The following is an 18,089-nucleotide window of genomic DNA, read 5'->3' as shown; positions in this document are numbered from 1 at the left end:
ATCATATGGTAGTTCTATTTTTAGTTTTTTGAGGAACCTCTATACTGTTTTCCATAGTGCCTGCACCAGTTGACATTCCCACCAACAGTGTAACAGGGTTCCCTTTTCTCCACACCCTCTCCAGCATTTGTTGTTTGTAGACTTTTTAATGATGGCCATTCTGACTGGTGTGAGGTGATAACTCACTGTAGTTTTGATTTGCATGTCTTTAATAATTAGCGATGTTGAGCGTATTTTCATGTGCCTATTGGCCATCTGTATGTCTTCTTTGGAGAAATGTTTATGTAGGTCTTCTGCCCATTTTTCAATTGGGTTGTATTTTGTTGTTGTTGTTATTGAGTTGTATGAGCTGTCTGACTATTTTGGAAATTAAGCCCTTGTTGGTCTCATCATTTACAAATATTTTCTCCCAGTCTGCAGGTTGTCTTTTTGTTTTGTTTACGGTTTGCTATGAAAAAGCTTGTAAGTTTGATTAGGTCCCATTTGTTTATTTTTGCTTTTATTTCTATTGCCTTGGGAGACAGACCTAAGAATACACTGGTATGACTTATATCAGAGAACGTTTTGCCTCTGTTGTCTTCTAGGAGTTTTATGGTGTCACATCTTATATTTAAGTCTTTAAGCCATTTAGAGTTTATTTTTGTGTATGGTGTGAGGGTGTGTTCTAACTTCACTGATTTACATTCAGCTGTCCAGCTTTCCCAACACCACTTGCTGAAGAGATTTTCTTTTCTCCATTGTGTACTCTTGCCTCTTTCATTGTAGATTAATTGACTGTAGGTGTGCAGGTTTATTTCTGGACTGTCTATTCTGTTCCATTGATCCATATGTCTGTTTTTGTGCCAATACCCTGCTATTTTGATTATGGTAGCTTTGTAGTATTGTCTGACATCTGGGAGGGTTATGCCTCCTGCTTTGTTCTTTTCCCTCAGGATTGCTTTGGCAAGTGTGGGCCTTTTATGGTCCCATATGAATTTTAGGATTATTTGTTCTAGTTCTGTGAAAAATGTCATGGGTAATTTGATAGGGATTGCATTAAATCTGTAGATTGCTTTGGGTAGTATGGCCATTTTACCAATATTAATTCTTCTTATCCAAGAGCATGGGATATCTTTCCATTTCTTTGAATCATCTTCAATTTCCTTTATTTCCAATCCAAGAGCATGGGATATCTTTCCATTTCTTTGAATCATCTTCAATTTCCTTTATTAATGTTTTATGGTTTTCAGCATATAAGTCACCTCCTTGGTCAGTTTTATTCCTAAGTTGTTTTGTTTTGGTTTTTTTTTGATGCAATTTTAAAAGGGATTCGTCCACTAAAGTTTGAGAAGCGCAGCTTGGGCAATGTCAAGAGGCACTCAGAGAAGGTAGGAGCCCAAAGGAAGCAAGCATGGTGATGCTTTCTTCCTACTGAAGGAAAATTACTCAGAAACGAAATGAACGGCTCTCTTGGTCTCCAAAGAAGACATAATTCTGTTGGGGAGCAATCTTGCAGAGACAGTCACTCCAGAGGGGTGGGGGGCTGTTGAGGGCTCACAGTCAGCACATTACAGGGGGCCAAATTCCAACACAAATGCATCGCAATGTGCAAGACAAGTCTGAGCCCACAGCATCACTGCTGACTTCCCTTGGGATGAATATCTAGAGTTCAGTATCCCGATAATTGCTCCATCTCTGGTCTAAGTTGCTGTTACCATGCACATTTATGGTATGGCACCCTTACTTCAAAGTTTTTCTCAGAACATTTAACCTGCAGGCTTCACTTACCACTTGCAGACAAAGCAATGGTGACTCCAAAAAGGACATTTTATGTATAAATTAAGTGTAACGTCTCCCTGTGAATGGCAGGTTCCAATTTAGCAACTAATGACTAAAGAGTCATACATCCTATAATTGGGCTCTGGAAAGAGCAAGCCCTTCCCTGGGAGCAGAGCAGGGAGGCCCTGGGAAGCCTGGGCTAATGTAGGCCAATCACGAGTAACTCTGCTTTCTGAATGATATTAACCAGGGGAATATTGGGGGAAAAAGCCAACCAAACAAAATATTAAAAATAGTATTTTTTTCACATTGTAGCAACATAACATAATTAGGGGAGCGATAAACTTTCTACTATTTTAACCCTCAAAGCCTGGGTGTACAATAAGATTGAGAGGAATGAAATCATTATTTGGTGAGGTTGACCAATTTAAAAATTGGGTAACTTAATTATCTCCCTTGTAGCTACTCTATTCCTTAACTAGCAGTATTTTTAAAAAGTAATAATATAATTTTTTAATCCCTCTAATTCTCTTTTCTTATGAAGACGGGGGCATCATTGATGCCCTTTTTTAATACTTTCATTTTATCTGTTTACCAGGAAAGAAATATCCTAATCTTGATGGGAAAATATTTTTTATTTTCTATTTTTAGTAGATGTCATAACAGCTTTTGATTAAACCCAGATGATTAATCATTATTTTTATTAATTATCCAGACAAAGATGTGCATATATTACATTTCTCCTTCCTGACAACTGAGGGTCTCTTGGAAAACTTGATTAATTTGTTTTGTATCCAAATTAAGTGAAGCATACAAATAAATACTAGTTTATTTGCTTCCAGCAAGAGGAAGAAAAATTAAGAGAGAACAGTCCTAAAAATAATACTAGAAAAAAACATTGTTTCAAAAGAGACATTTGTTCAGGCTTTATCACTGACAAAATGAGAAAAAATGCCTTAGCAACTGTTAAGATAAGTTTGAAAGTTTTCTCAATTTATATTGTCAATGTGTAAATTTGGAGCAATCTAACGGCAGAAATTAGGAAACCTATGCTCTAATCATAAAGGAATATATATTAACTACAGAGAAACAATTGTGTGGAGTTGAAAAGCCAATATATAAATCAAGTCCACCGTGGAAAACTGAGTTGTTTATACCCGCTTTCTTGATAAAATAATCTGGGGATGACAGGGCTGTGCATTGAAAAGTTAAAGGATAAATATTAAAAGTAAAAAACCTCCTTTATTTTGATAAAATTTCTATACTCTACAGAGGCAGAAAGCATTGTTGAAATTAATAGTCACATATAATTTTTAATGGATAATGTGATTTGTATGCAGGTGCAAGATTAGGATATATTTTCAAAAGCTTGGTACATATATTTATTTTTTTACCCCTGTATAAGCACTAATTTGTGAATTGTTTAGCTGATTCAATAATTCATTTTAATTCAAAAATGTTAGTTACATACTTGGGATTTCAAATCATATTTTTGAAAAGAGAAAAATGAAAATGTTATGGTTAATACCAAAATTTTATATATATATAATATATATTATATAATCTAAAAAGTGTTTACAGTTTTATATGATAATTTTTCAATCTCCCTGAAAGCACGAAAGCCAGCGAATAAACCTAGCAAATAAGGTATAATATCCTTTTTGTAAATAGATATGTAAAATATTTTCCAAACAGCAGGTGGCAATCTTTATAAAGCTGATTGCAAGCACCACCATCTCACCTCTATATATGCAGATAAAAGTCAGTTTTAAAGGACCAGTTAAGAACCTTGGCACGCTCAGAATAGTTCAGATAACTTCAGATATTAAAAGGGCCTTATTTAGTCATGCCTACTGTTCCAGTGAAATTTCTCCCTGGGCAAAAGAAATGTTTTTGTTTAATACTTCTTAATTCTTATGCAGCACAGCAGAAATTTCATGATGCTAATCTGTATAGGTGTCCTTCTAAACAGAGTCCTGCGTGCTGGTTACTTCTTTTCATTCTGGATTCATATGGCCTTAAGAATTAACAAAACTAATTTTAGATCTTTTTTAAGAACTAAGAAAATGCTACTGATATACTCTTACCCTTAGAGTCCAGTTTCTGTTGCTATTAGTGTTGAACCATGAAAAGTCTTTAGAATTCTAAATATGGAGAAATAAAAAGTTTTGATCCCTGGATAGCTCTTAGAATTCCTTTGTTTTCTAAATCCCACTAGTCATGTTACATAGAGACAGAAATCCGTAGTTTCCTGAACTGAAAAGGAACCTCAAACAGGTGAAGTCACCACACCTACTAGGACCAGACAGCCCAAGATCTGCGAGCTTGCCCGCAAGAATTACTAGCGGCAACAAGGGCTCTAACTGGGTCTTCAAATTCTCTAAGTTCAGAACTTTATACCCAGCTATGGAGTTTTTGAATTCCATGCTATTAGCTTTTCCAGCATGTTTATAAAATTTTGCCAATGGTATCATTCTAAAATCCGAATTTTCACTTATTTATTGAGTCTTGAGTGTGTCAATAGTATTTTATGAAATGTACACACACTTAGGAAGGAGTCTTTGTTCTAAATGAGCTTTTAAAGTATATGACCTATAATATAATATGATTTATACTCTGGGCAATTTCTGACCTTCTCTTTTTTCTATGCTCATATGTAAAATCCTCCAATGTAGCAACACTTCCATTTTTTCACTATGAATTGAGGCGTGATGCTGTTATTTTAAAGCGAGTTTCTCGCAGGAATTTCCTTTTACAGTGGGAATGGGGCAAGGGCTGGTAAACTGGGGTGTTCAAGGTCACACATCAGGATGGATTAACAGCAGAATTTACAAGTTTCTGAGTTTCCACCTCGTCTCTTTATTTCCTTACTAATCTACCTCACACTGATGTCTCTATATTTCTAGTAAAATAATCAAAGGCAACTTGTTTTGTGTTCTCAGTAAACAAATATTTCATAAAGAGAGTGAAAAAAAAAACAGTACCCCAACCTAATTTCAAAAATTTCTAGCCATGTTGTTGTTCAATATGCCTACTTTGGTGTTATTACACTTTTCAATGTCATTTTTCAGCAAATAATTTAAAAATGCATAGAAGACACAGTCTCTGACACATAGACAGACAAAACCTCATACATTATGGAAAGAAGTAAATTGCCGCTTATTATTAGCAATACTTCCATTGAGGGAATATGGCCTTTAACCAATGGCAATGTTTTTAATCCTTTTTTTTCCCCAGGTACCAAAGTGTTTCCCTGGGGACGATCTGAGCTCACTCACCAGGACATCGCTGCTCGCTGCATCTTCTCACTTCCTCGCCGGTCCCTTCACACGGCTGCCCGGTCACCGCCACGCCCTGGCAGGTCCTCATTCGCCTCCCCCAGCCGCCGTCACAGGACTTGGAGCACCCACTCCAATGACCCCACTGATTCCACTGACCATTGGCTGAAAGAAATACGTCAAGGTCAGCGGCAGTCGTCCAGTGCACACTGCTTTAGGGATTCGAAAATCTGAGGCCCATGACTGTGTTCAATTTTTGTTAATCTACCACCATGAATAAAATGGACACAAATATTTAACGTGATGGTCAAATTTAGAGCATCGTGATGAACAGAAGTTTCTGTAAGTTTGTCAGAAGCTGCAAATGGACGTTGACCTTTACTTGTAAAGAACACGAGCTCCGTGCTAGACTTCATCAATTTAATCAAAATTTAATCTAATCTCATTAATTTCATCTAATTTAAGAATCTGTTGAACTTTGTTGCTTTAGTCATGTAACACACAGTAGGATGAGCTCTGGTACTCAGAGGATTAAAGCTCTGGTACTCAGAGGGTTAAAGCTCTGGTACTCAGAGGATTAAAGGCTTCATTGACTAGAAATGTATAATTACCTGACGATTCCACGACCGTCTGGCACGATCCTGTCACATTATCTAAAGGGCAGGCATCCTTCGAATGCAGTCATCAGGTCTCACCTGTGCACTCGGGGTTGTAGCACTCTCTGCTTTCTGCCCAGGGCCCTCTGCATTCGGAGCCCCCGTGGGCGGCTGCAGTACACTGCCGGCTCCTCTGCTGGGTCCCATTCGAGCAGGTCACGGAGCACCGGCTCCAGAAGCTCCACTCCTGCCACTGTCCATCAACTGCCAAAGCAGAAGCAGAGACAGTGTGAGGAGGCCTTCTAGGAGAGAAGGCTGTACACAGAGTACACTCATGCCTTTACTGCACTGTACAGATAATGCATTTTTTACAAACTGAAGTTCTGTGGTGACCTGCCTGGAGCAAGCCTACGGGTGTCATTTTTCCAACAGCATCTGTTCACTTTGAGTCCTTGTGTCGCATTTTGGTAATTCTGGCAATAACTCGAACTTTTTCGTGCTTATTATATTTGTTATGGTGATCTGTGATCAGTGATCTTTGATGTTAATATTGTCATTGCCTTGGGGAACCAGGCACATATAAGACAGGGAACTTAACAGAGAAATGCTGTGTGTGTTCTGACTGCCCCACCCATTGGCTGTTCTCCCATCTCTTTCCCTCTCCTCAGGCCTCCCTGACACAACAATAACAAAATGAGGCCAATTAATAACCGTACACTGGCCTCTAAGTGTTCATGGGAAAGGAAGAGTCACGCGTCTCTCACTTTAAATCAAAAGCCAGAGATGGTTAAGCTTTACTGAGGAAGGCAGGTTGAAAGCTGAGATAGCCCAAAAGCTGGGTTTCTTGTGCCAAACAGGTAGCCAAGTTGTGAAAGCAAAGGACAAGTTCCTGAAGGAAATTAAAAGTGCTGCTCCAGTGAACACACGAATGAAGAAAATGAAACGGCGTTATTGCTAATGTGAAGAAAGCTGTAGTGATAAGATAATTCATGAAGGTGGCTGCTCTAAACAACAGATTTTCCATGAAGACAAAACAGCCTTCTATTGGAAGAGGACACCACCTAGGACTTTCATAGCTAGAGAGAAGTCAATGCCTGGCTTCAAAGCTTCAAAGGACAGGATGACTCTCCTTTTAGGGGTTAATGCAACTGGTGACTTTAAGTGGAAGCCAATGCTCATTTATCATCTGAAAATCCAAGGGCCTTTAAAAATTATGCTGAATCTCCTTTGCCTCTGCTCTATAAATGGAACAACAAAGAAGCAGGCATGACGCACATCTGTTTACAACATGGTTTACTCAATATTTTAAGCCCACTGCTGAGACCGACTGCTCAGAAAAAAACATTCCTTTCAAAATATAACTGTTCATCAACAATGTACCTGGTCCCCCAAGAGCACTGATGGAGATGCACAGTGAGATTAATGTTGTGTTTCATGCCTGCTAGTCATTTTGACTTTCAAGTCTTATTAAGAAATACATTTTGTAAGGCTATAGCCACCACAGATAGTGATTCCTCTGATGGACCTGGACAAAGTCAATAGTAAACCTTCTGGAAAGGATTTAGCATTCTAGATGTCATTAAGAACATGCATGATTCATGGGAAGAGGTCCAAATGGAAACATTAACAGAGATTTAGAAGAAAATGATTCCAACCCTCATGGGTGACTTTGAGGGGATCAAGACTTCAGTGAAGGAAGTGACTGCAGATGTGGTGGATAGAGCAAGAAAACTAGAATTAGAAGTGAAGCTTGGGGAACTCTTCTTAATATGTAACAACCTACATGGGAGAAGAATTTGACAAAGAATAGATACATGTATATGCATAACTGAATCACTTTGTTGTACACCTGAAACTAACACAACATTGTTAATCACCTATACTCCAATACAAAATAAAAAGTTAAAAAATAAGTAAAAATAAAAGTAAGGGAACATCTGGACTTTCCTGGCGTGGGTAAGACTCCATGCTCCCAATGCAGGGGGCCCGGGCTCGATCCCCGATCGGGGAACTAGATCCTGCATGCATGCCACAACTAAGAGTTCACATGCTGCAACTAAAGATCACGCATGCCGAAACTAAGACCCGTTACAGCCTAAATAAATAAATTTTTTAAAAGTAACATTAAAAAAAAATAAGGGAACATGAAAAAAAAAAGAAGAAGTGGAGCCTGAAAATATGACTGAATTGCTGCAATCTCATGATAAAACTTGAAGGGATGAGGAGCTGCTTCTTATGGATGAGCAGAGAAAGTGGTTTCTTGAGATGGAATCTACTCCTGGTGAAGATGCTGTGAAGATTGTTGAAATGACAGCAAAGGATTTAGAATATGACATAAACTTAGTTGGTAAAGCAGCACAAACATTTGAGAGGACTGACTCCAATTTTGAAAGTAGTTCTGCTATGGGTAAAATGCTATCAAACGGCACTGCATGCTACAGAGAAATCGTTCATGAAAGAAAGAGTAAATCCATGTGGGAAACGTCACTGTGGTCTTATTTTAGAAACTGCCCCAGCTGCCCCAACCTTCAGCAGCCATCACCCTGATCAGTCAGAAGCCACCAGCACGGAGGAAAACGCTCCACCAGCAAAAAGATTACAACTTGCTGAAGGCTCAGATGATGGTTAGCATGTTTTAGCAATAACATATTTTAAAATTAAGGTTTGTACGTTGTTTTAAAGACACAATGCTATTGCACTCTTAAGAGACTCTTAAGAGACTACAGTCTAATGTAAACAGAATTTTTATATGTACTGAGGAACCGAAAATTGGTGTGACTCACTTTACTGTGATATTCACTTTATTGAGGTGATCTGGAACTGAACCTGCGATATCTCTGAGGTGCCTGTACAAGGTAAAACTAACCTTGAAGATGAGTCCCAACCAAGAGACTCTAAATGAATGCAGTTAGATTTTATTAACCCCCGAACAACTATTACCTGATTCTGCACTTCTATTTACTTTATGTGTCTGGTATCTCTTTCTATTGACCACCCAACAAGCCAAGACCTTGATCTTGATCTTGGAGATGGGTACGGGGGGCAATTAATACAATACATAATGATCAGTAACTCACAGAGTTCATATTTTAGAAAAGGAACCCCTAGAATGAGTTAACTAATTAATTCCATGCTAACTAATTAATTAATTCCATGCTAAATAAATTAATTCTATAGCATTGCTGCAAAGGATGATTTCAAGATACTGTGAGATAAGAGTGTACAGAGCCTGGGGAGTCTTCCCGGACAAAGTGAGGTTTCAAGTATGCTTGAACGATAATAGGAAATCCCTAGGGAAAGGGCATGTTCCCTGAAGATACACAAAGATCCTGGGCAGGACTGAATGGAGGGCACTGTGAACAGCATCCAGAGAGCCAGGTGAATAACTACACAGAGGAGTTTGGAAAGAAGATAGAGGTCAGATTTTGCAAACTTTTGGTCAACTGTGTTATGGATTTTGCCTATTTTTCACAGATCATTAAGAAGCCATTGGAAAAAAGAAAAAAAGAAGAAAACAAAAAGAAGAAAAAAAAAGAAAAGAAAAAAGAGAAAAAAAAAAGAAGCCATTGAAGAATTTCAATAGGATTCTCTGATCATATGTAGTGCAGGGTAGAGAAAGAATCACGGGAGACGGTGAGAAGGGTCTGAGCTGGGATGAGAAGGTACCAATGGTGCATCCTGGGGCGATCAGGGCCACACGGGAAGGACCGTGAGGGGAGAGAGGACCAAAACGATGTCCAGGTGTCTGGTGACCAGAATGGAATATAGATGGTTGAATTTGTCTTTGGAAGTTCAAATTGAGATGCATTTATTTATTCACTCATTCGAATGACTGTTAAGAATCTCTTAGTCATCAGACTCTGTGGTAGGTGTTAACAAGAAATACAAGAATTTGAATTCCAACCTCAAAAATATAACAGTAAAAGAAGTACACTACACATACAAATAAGTAAATGAAAAATTAAGAGCAATACATCTTAACACAGCAATGAAGACTTTCAGAGAACAGATCACACCTACTTGGGGGGTAATTATGATTTGGATAATTTAGACAGAGGAGACAGCACTCATGAAGGTATAATCCCACAGGCCACAAACTACAAGGGAGCAAAGGAATCAGGCAAAAATATTTACCTAATTTAGAAGGCATAAACTAGCATATAAGTGTTATAAATGCACTAGGATATGACTCTCTACTTTTTCCAATATCATTCCATGGCTCTTGGTCAATTTCATTACAGCGAAAGAGAGTTCACCGTAAATCCAAAGTTCCAACATAAACTAATGCTGCTGTGAAAACCCACCTAAACGAGAAAGGCTGGCAGAATAGGAGTGAGTACTTTCAACCTAATTTCAGGTCTTGCTGGTAGCTGTTAAAAAGAAGCCTGTTTAATATGTGTCTAGCGGTACTTAATAAACACTTTGTAAGATGAAAAATCACAAAATTCCAATTTAATCATCCCATTAATGTAATTTTAGCATCTCACTTTATTAAAAGTATCTGACACAATCTTATTGGCTATGTAATCCATCTGCCAGACTAAAAAGTCTAGTGAATCAAGAGGATGATATAAACTATCCATTTCCTCTCTATGTTGGCTTTGAAGATGAATGTGTTTTTCATTTCAGAATTTTGCTTTTCAAAGATAACCCTTATTAAGTTTGCTTTCGAGAAGAATGGTTAAAAAAAAACATTCACGCCTGCAGCATATGTACCATCTATTTGGCAAAAGAATATACAGGTATTCAAATTTTTGAGAACATTCAGAAAGCAACACATAAACAAAGATGAATTAAGGGATGCCAATCAGTTTAGTGCTCAGTGAGTAGAATAAAAGAATATCTCTTTTCTTTAAGAATTCTGGTTTGAGGTAAATTTTTAGCTTTTTTTTTTTTTTTAATGAATGTAATAGCTACACACTCACTGCAGAGAACAGAGGATTCGTGTCTCTGGCTAGGAAGATGTGCACGTGGTAATGACTGAGTCAGAGGTGGAATCAGAGAAGATAATTGGGCAGGGGGCTGTATTATGGACGAGGAATGAGGAAAGACCTTGCCTAAGAGAGATTAGGAAAAATATTTGTCAAGTGTTTTGCTCAGAAGGCTTTTTTTGAAAGAAGACTTTGCATCACCATTGTTAAAAATTTTTAAACATTTTAAATCCATACATTTTGTAATATTAATTCAGTCCTTTCTGCCAAAGTACACATTTTCTGTTTTGGCTAAAGCTCAAGAATGAGTTAAATTAGACATTTGAGGGAACTTTTGAGGTTCAACACCACCATAAACATCAACAAAACATATATTTTAGATATGAACAGTTTTGTTTATAAATCAGTTACAGAAATAAATAACAATGAAATTGAAGATGTATCAAGTGGATGTTTTTGACGTTTTATTTTACACGGAGAACCCCTGAACATTCACTGCACCAGAATGAAAGAATGGACTTGACAAAGTAACTGATTGGATATTTTTTAAAAAGAGCAAAAACCCAATATTCCTTTAGTGTGTTATGGAGTGTGGTAAGGCAAAGTTCCATTTCCACTGTGCAAATGGAAAATTGAGAGGTTAGAAAGAGAGGGGTATGTGAATTTAATTTAAAAGATTAGACAACTGACTTATATGTACATGAAAGAGTTTCTTTAGTGCCAAATGTGGAACGTTGTTTTATTTTAGGTTTTTTGTTTGTTTCTCATCCTAGAATTTAAAAAAAAAATCATTAATTATGTTCTGGGGGGGGAGGGATAAATTAGGAGTTTGAGATTAATATATATACACTAATATATGTAAAATAGGTAAAGAACAAGGACCTAATGTATAGCACCGGGAACTATACTCAATATCTTGTAATAACCTACAAGGGAAAATAATTTGAAAAAAAAGATATATATGCATATATAATTGAATCACTTTGCTGTACACCTGAAACTAACACAACACTGTAAACCAACTATATGTCAATAAAAAAAATTAAATAAAAAACAATATCATAATACCGCTGAAATCACCTAAACCAAAAAAAAAAATAAAAAAGATCTTTCAGGAAACGGTAGTGTCATTTTACTGAATGGGAAAAAGTAGAGATTTTTGAGAGGTGGAAATTAAGAACTCTGTTATGGGCATTTAAGCATTTCCTAGTCTGATGTATGCATTATACTTCAGGGATTAAATGTTGAGATATTTAAAAATAAAAACCAATTATCATATGATACACCTAAGATTTCTCTTTCATAACATCTTGTCTAGGTACCACACAAGACATGAAGAGACTTTTTTTCTTTTTATCTGATGCTTAACTGGGATCCAGAGTGGTGCCGAAGCTGCTTCTCCTTCAGCTGCATTCAGGTTTGCTCTCCACCTGGGTGAGTACGGAGGCAAGAGACCACCAAAGCCCTCCCCACCCTACCACCCACCCAGATACGACTGCCTTCCACACTTACAGGGAGAACCCCTAGACTCACTGCCAAACCACGAGCTTGAAAACACTTCAAAGCTTTCTTTCTAGAACTGTGTTCCTCCTGAAGGCTAATTAGCACCTTGTCATTTTGTCAGAAAAGTGTTCCCGATGATTTGGGGAAATGTAAACATTCCCAAACTGGCTCCTCTGTACTCCTGAGTAAAGATGCACACAGAGCATCTGCACTGTGACCGGTCTTGTTCTGTTAGACTCAGGGGAAACTGTGCTGATAAAGACCCACCAAGCGCTGCTCTCCTGGAACGTGTAGTCTGAGGGGCTGTGGTGCAGACAGATGATGATAAACAAGTAAACAAATGAGTGAACAAGAGAGTCACAGCTGGAAGTGCTCTGAAAGCAGTGTGACCACAGGAGAGCTTAGTGGCCATCACTAAAAGAAGCCAGAAACATAAAGCTCCGTGGAAGGCTCTACCCAAGTGAGGTCTTGAGGTCTAGAAAGCTTTGTGTATTCGGGGACAGAGACAAGCCTGGGTCTCGTGGGGCTCATGAAGAGGGGGACGCGGCAGGAGGTGGCTTTGCAGGGTGAGCAGAAGTCCGACCCTGGAGGGCCTGGCAGGCATGGGGCCAACAAGGGGAGGCACCACGAAAGGACTTTAAAGTAGGGAAGAGATGTGAATTTGGGGGGGTTTTATTCCTGAAATTTATTTTATTTTATTCACATAAAAGAAATGTATTCATCTAGTAAACACAAGTTTTGTGCTGGGAGATTAATGAAAAAAGAGCCACCCCTCATTCCACCCTTCTTGGTCCTCAGACACTATCTACAAAGTCAACTCGTAAGTCTTTTAGATCACTTTGTTTGATTTTTTTTCTCCTTGGCAGTCACCATCCTGCCTTAAAATAATAGACTTACACTACTAATTTTTCACTTGTCAATTGGAATGTCTCTTCTTTTGTTTTTCAGGTTGGAACCAACCTGAGATGGGACATTTTGACCCTTCATTTTGCGGTTGTGTGTAGATTGCATTGCACAGAGACAAGAATGGGTATGGGAGCTGTTGGGGACTAGAGTGTAGGCCAGACATGGGTAAATGGTAGAACCTTTTAGTGAACTGGGTTAGAGTAGGTTTCAAACAGGTCTGCGGGTACACAGTCCTGAAATAAGAATGTCTATTTGGAACGCGTTGAATTTGTGATGCCATTATAGACCTAACGCAGGGAGTCCTACTCTGAATAGACTTTGTTTAAAGCTGTATCTCCCAAATTTATTTAAAAATCAATCCTCCCTCCCCTCTTTCCCTTTTTTTCCCTTTTCATGGGACACCATTTGGTAAACATCGCATTAGAGGACACAATTTCTTCCATGATAGGCAGCCAGGTTAAGAATCAGCGCTTTCTTAGGCTTTTTACTTTCTTTTCATTTCCGTCATAAGCATTTGCAGTTGGATTTTTCCAGTGCTATTTTTCAATTTAAAAACTCCAAATGCCTACTTCTTAACGAACCATCCCACAAAGGTGACTAAGAATAGAGAACGCGAGGCTGTGTTTTGAAGCTGGGAGGATGCTGAGATCAGCCTGTCCTACCTTCACGTAATGTGCTTCCTTATACAACAGTGTCACTCTGGGGACACAATTTTTTTTACAGCAATGTGACACATGACCAGATTTTCTGGACCCAGAAGAATTAAAATTGCAATGGCTAAAACATTAGATTCCTGGGGTTTGCTGTGTTAAAGAAACTTCCTCTTCAATTGTGTTCACCCGGAAGAAAAACCTGTCTCCGATGTGCAGGGGACAATTCCTATGATACATTTTATCTTATGTTATTATTTTAAAAATTTTTTTATAGTTGATTTACAATGTTGTGTTAATTTCTTCTGTATAGCAAAGTGATTCAGTTATACACATGTATACATTTGTTTTTATATTCTTCTCCATTCTGGTTTATCCAAGGATATTGAATATAGTTCCCTGTGACTATGATACATTTTAATGAAAATACTATGTTTCAGTCTATTTTCTCATCTTGACCAATAACTGGTGACACTATAGTATAGGTTGGATAACAATAACCACAAGTTAAAGTCATGAATATTTTGAACACTAAAACCATCATTTCAACAACTGCTCTGGGTTGATTGCTGATGGCTGATTAAGTTACCAGTAGGGAGGAATCAGGGGAGAAGAGTCCTGGCCCCTGACTTTGAGGCTATCTGATTTAGGGATGCCAAAGTTGGAAAGCTCTGATTTTTACTAAATTGGGAGTTACCCAGGGAATGGGAAAGACTCCTTTGGGATACAAGACTGAAATGTAGAAGAGCCATATGCTGAAGAGCAAAAACCTATGTTTCCTATTTGCCATTTTAAAATAAATGACAAAAGAGGAAAATCAAAATGAAATATCATTTTTAAAAATTAGAACTAAGAATAGAAGCAAGTTATTGTGGTAAGGGCTAAGAAGGATTAAAAAAAAGGTTGGTAAGTAAATTAAGACAAAGTTTAAATGAGAAAAATATTAAATAGTAAAAGAGAGCAAGCCAGGATTAAGAAAGGCACAATTTTTTAAAACTCTCATAAGCTAAGCACTGAAAGATCACCAGAATAATGCTGAAAATCTGAAATGACACAAAATGAATACAATTGCCACATAATAGACTAGAAAGTTAAGATGATGAAATGCAAATTTTAATTAAAGACCAGGTTACTGAGGCAGCATTTGTGTTGTAAATTATAGCATCCTCATGTTGAGACAATCAGGGACCTTTGAACCAAGGTAGGGCAGAGGCTCAGGATCTTTCCACTCTCTGTCCTCACAGGAACGCTCCTTGCAGAGGGACTGTGGGGCGGTCACCCTCTCACAAATGCTGAAGGATCCAAATACTAGAACCATAGGAGACTGAAGCCTCTTGCTCTAGGTAACAGATGTTAGGTTCCAGCTGTGTTCCTCAGGACCTATCGTTGGGTGGTTCTTTCCTTCTTCTTAGAGTTTAAGAGTCTGCAAATATATCTGGAAACTACAACCGAATGGGATCTGTCTGGAACGGTTCTGGATTCTCAGGAATGAATTTCTCAAATGCAGGACTGCTCAGCCCCACAGACTGAAACGGGCCCTTATGCAGCTACTTCTCCCTAGAACAGTCCTAGCCAGAGAATCCCTTTGAGTGTCTGATGAAGGCTGTCCATAAGAAATAAAGCTCAAAAACTATCATAATATCCTGAGTTTACTTCACCAAATCCCTTGCTTTTAAAGTAATATTCCCATATAAATCATGATCCTCGACTTTATATTGTTTTATAGTTTTCAAGATTCTTCCACCTAATTTTAATCACATAACATTCCTATGGTATAGAAGGGTAATGAATACCAGCTCTATTTTAAAAATGAAAGAAGTGAGGAATAGAAAAGAGGAAGAAGTTGCCCAAGTAAATATTTACAATTAAGGATTGGAAAATAAATACATAAATACATAAGTAAATAAATAAATAAAATTAAGGATTGGGACTAAACCTGAATCCATGTCTTGTGAACTCCAGACCACTGAATCATATAATTATATTCATTTATACATAGCCCCATATATAAATGAAAACTTGTCAATAGTTCTTTATTTCAGTCTTCAATCTGTCACTCACTTATTTATCCCTACCTATCCTCTATATTACTTGTACTCTACTTCATAAATATATATCAGAAAGAGAATTGTCAAAACTGAAACAAAGAGGGCCAAACTTAAATCATTGGTTCTTCCAGTCTTCAGCTACTGACAGAGGGAAAAAAAATTATTACTATGAAGTAAAATACTACAAAGAGAATTACCATAGAGCTTGAGGCTTTGAACTAAAAACTTAAGCTTTCATTTTCCCAAAATAATTTAATTTTGGAAAGGACAATATCAATTTTATTTTGTGGATATACATTATATAATTTTAATGGAAGGCCTACCTAGAAAATGCAAACATTCCATATGTCTGTCACTTTTCTCCAGCTGAATATTAATCAAAATCAAAATCATTAAAAACAGAAGCATCTAAAGTGATCAAATCACCCTGGAGGAGGAGTCACCACCAAGGTGACACCAAGGTTTAGGTCTGACAATTAGCCAGACCTCAGTACTGTTGGCTGCTTCCTTGGTGTCACAGCGAGGCTGTGTTATCCCCTGTTGGACCTAAAATCATCAGAAAACACGTTAATAATCAGACAAGGTCACTCTGAGACTGTGATAAAAATGAGGTAAAACAAGGTCACTCCATAGACAAAGACAAGGTCCCCGTGGAACCCACAATGTTCCAAACATTCTCCTCTCTCAGCTAAGATGAGTGACTCACTTCTTCACCAACTGCATCTGGTCTTCCCTCGTCCTAGATAATTTACTAAGATACCCAATCATAGCATTGTCCCCCTTCCCTGACACCATCAAATCTGGAGCAAACCCCACTTTTTTAAACCTTCTGTGAAATCACCCAACACAAGCCCAAACCCTGGATAAGTCTTTCCTAACACCCCCTTACTAAGATGCCCTGCAATTCCCTATGTTGATTTCCCCTCACTGCCAAGAGTAACAAACCCAACTTGTTCAACTACAGGTGTCATCCTGATGGACTCTCACTGGAGGACACTGACATGATAATAATACTAGTATTAGAGAGTGTTTGCTAGTTTGCTACCTACCATGGTCCTCTCATGAAGAGGGTATTACTATATTGTCCTCATTGTACAGCTGAAGAAACTAAGGATCAGAGGGGCAACATAGATATGAAAAGAAGAGATCTAAATTTAAATATGTGTTTTCTTGCAAAAGTCCAAGATCTTTCCCCTACAACACATTAATGTATTATTAAGTAGGCACAGAAAATGTCCTAGAAAAATTTGGATGAGTATTAGAAATTCGTACATGTCAAGAAAATCCAATCAATAGTCATCTATTGCATACCACCAGGTACAAAGTTGCATGGAGAGATAAACAGGAAATAAAAGAGCATTTCCTTGTCCTCAAATATATCAATTATGAACTTGATGCTCAATTAGTGACTGCAATGAAAATTCAGAGAAAACAGAAAACATAGGTTGGACTGCCAGAAGTTCTGAGTTTGGTGATAAGAGAAACGTATCCCAAAGACCCCTGAACACACACATACGTACACACATCCTTCCACAGTACCACACGTAATTATTGCTACAGATGAGAAAAGGAGGAAAACGAAGTCCCATCACGTTTATGAGCCAGTGAATGAATCGCAGTGAAATCCTTTCTTTGCTCTGTATACCTCTGGCCCACCTCCCCGCAACCAACACCAGTCACTGTTCTCAGACACAGTACAGAAGTCGGTAACTAGTAAATCAAACTAGGAAATATCAGATCAGATCTACCCTTTCCTTCCTTTCTTCTCTCCTTATATGGATCTCAGGCAAGTAGTTTACTTTCATCTCTAAAGAAATTGGAAGAAAGTTGGATATTGACTAAGGAAAGTATCAGATAAAAATAGGATGGCATCTACTTAGCAGTAGACATCAGAATTTGCATAAATAGAACCATTTCATTATTTGATGTGAGCAATATTCATCTTCACTCCACAATCAGCCTAACCAAGGAGAACCAAGTGTGGGTCTTGGCCCACTTCTTCATCACTGACACCTTTCCCATTATAGGTTTTCCCTTAAGAGGTTGTCTTAGGTATCTCAGGTAGGATGGCTACAAGAAATGGAGGTTGAAACCACTTAATATTCAAATTACCACCTCTCATGGAGACTAGAGTATTTGTATGTGTTTTTCAGAATTGCATTCAATTTTTCACATGCTTATTTCTAAATCCTCAGAAGATATTACAAATTTCTTGAGATTAAGGACTATATATTCTTCTCAGTAGTGTCTTACATCTAGTTGATACTTAATAATGCTTTATATTCAGTGAAGGTGCCTGAGATTAGCTATAAGAAATTATTTCTAATTCTTCTAATATCTAGGAAGAATTTGAAATATTTGTACCAAACATATATAATTTTAAAACATAATGCCAAAATTTTGAGCAGAGTATAAAAAT

At 37.7% G+C, this 18,089-nt stretch overlaps 1 protein-coding gene across 1 annotated transcript in view; it reads right to left on the bottom strand.

The window, feature by feature from the left end:
* ADGRB3 (adhesion G protein-coupled receptor B3) overlaps positions 1–18,089 on the bottom strand; it is a 792,587-nt gene that overhangs the window by 460,747 nt on the left and 313,751 nt on the right. The window contains exons 5-6 of the mRNA XM_024133055.1: positions 5,732–5,896; positions 5,037–5,201 (exon numbers count right to left, since the gene is read on the bottom strand). Coding sequence (XP_023988823.1) covers positions 5,037–5,201; positions 5,732–5,896 — 330 coding nt within the window. The remainder of the gene's footprint in view (positions 1–5,036; positions 5,202–5,731; positions 5,897–18,089) is intronic.

This window comes from Physeter macrocephalus, chromosome 10 (assembly GCF_002837175.3).
Source record: "Physeter macrocephalus isolate SW-GA chromosome 10, ASM283717v5, whole genome shotgun sequence".
Classification (NCBI taxonomy): Eukaryota; Metazoa; Chordata; class Mammalia; order Artiodactyla; family Physeteridae; genus Physeter; species Physeter macrocephalus.
The sequence above is the reverse complement of the archived record's forward strand: the minus strand, read 5'-3'. Positions and strand labels throughout refer to the sequence as shown.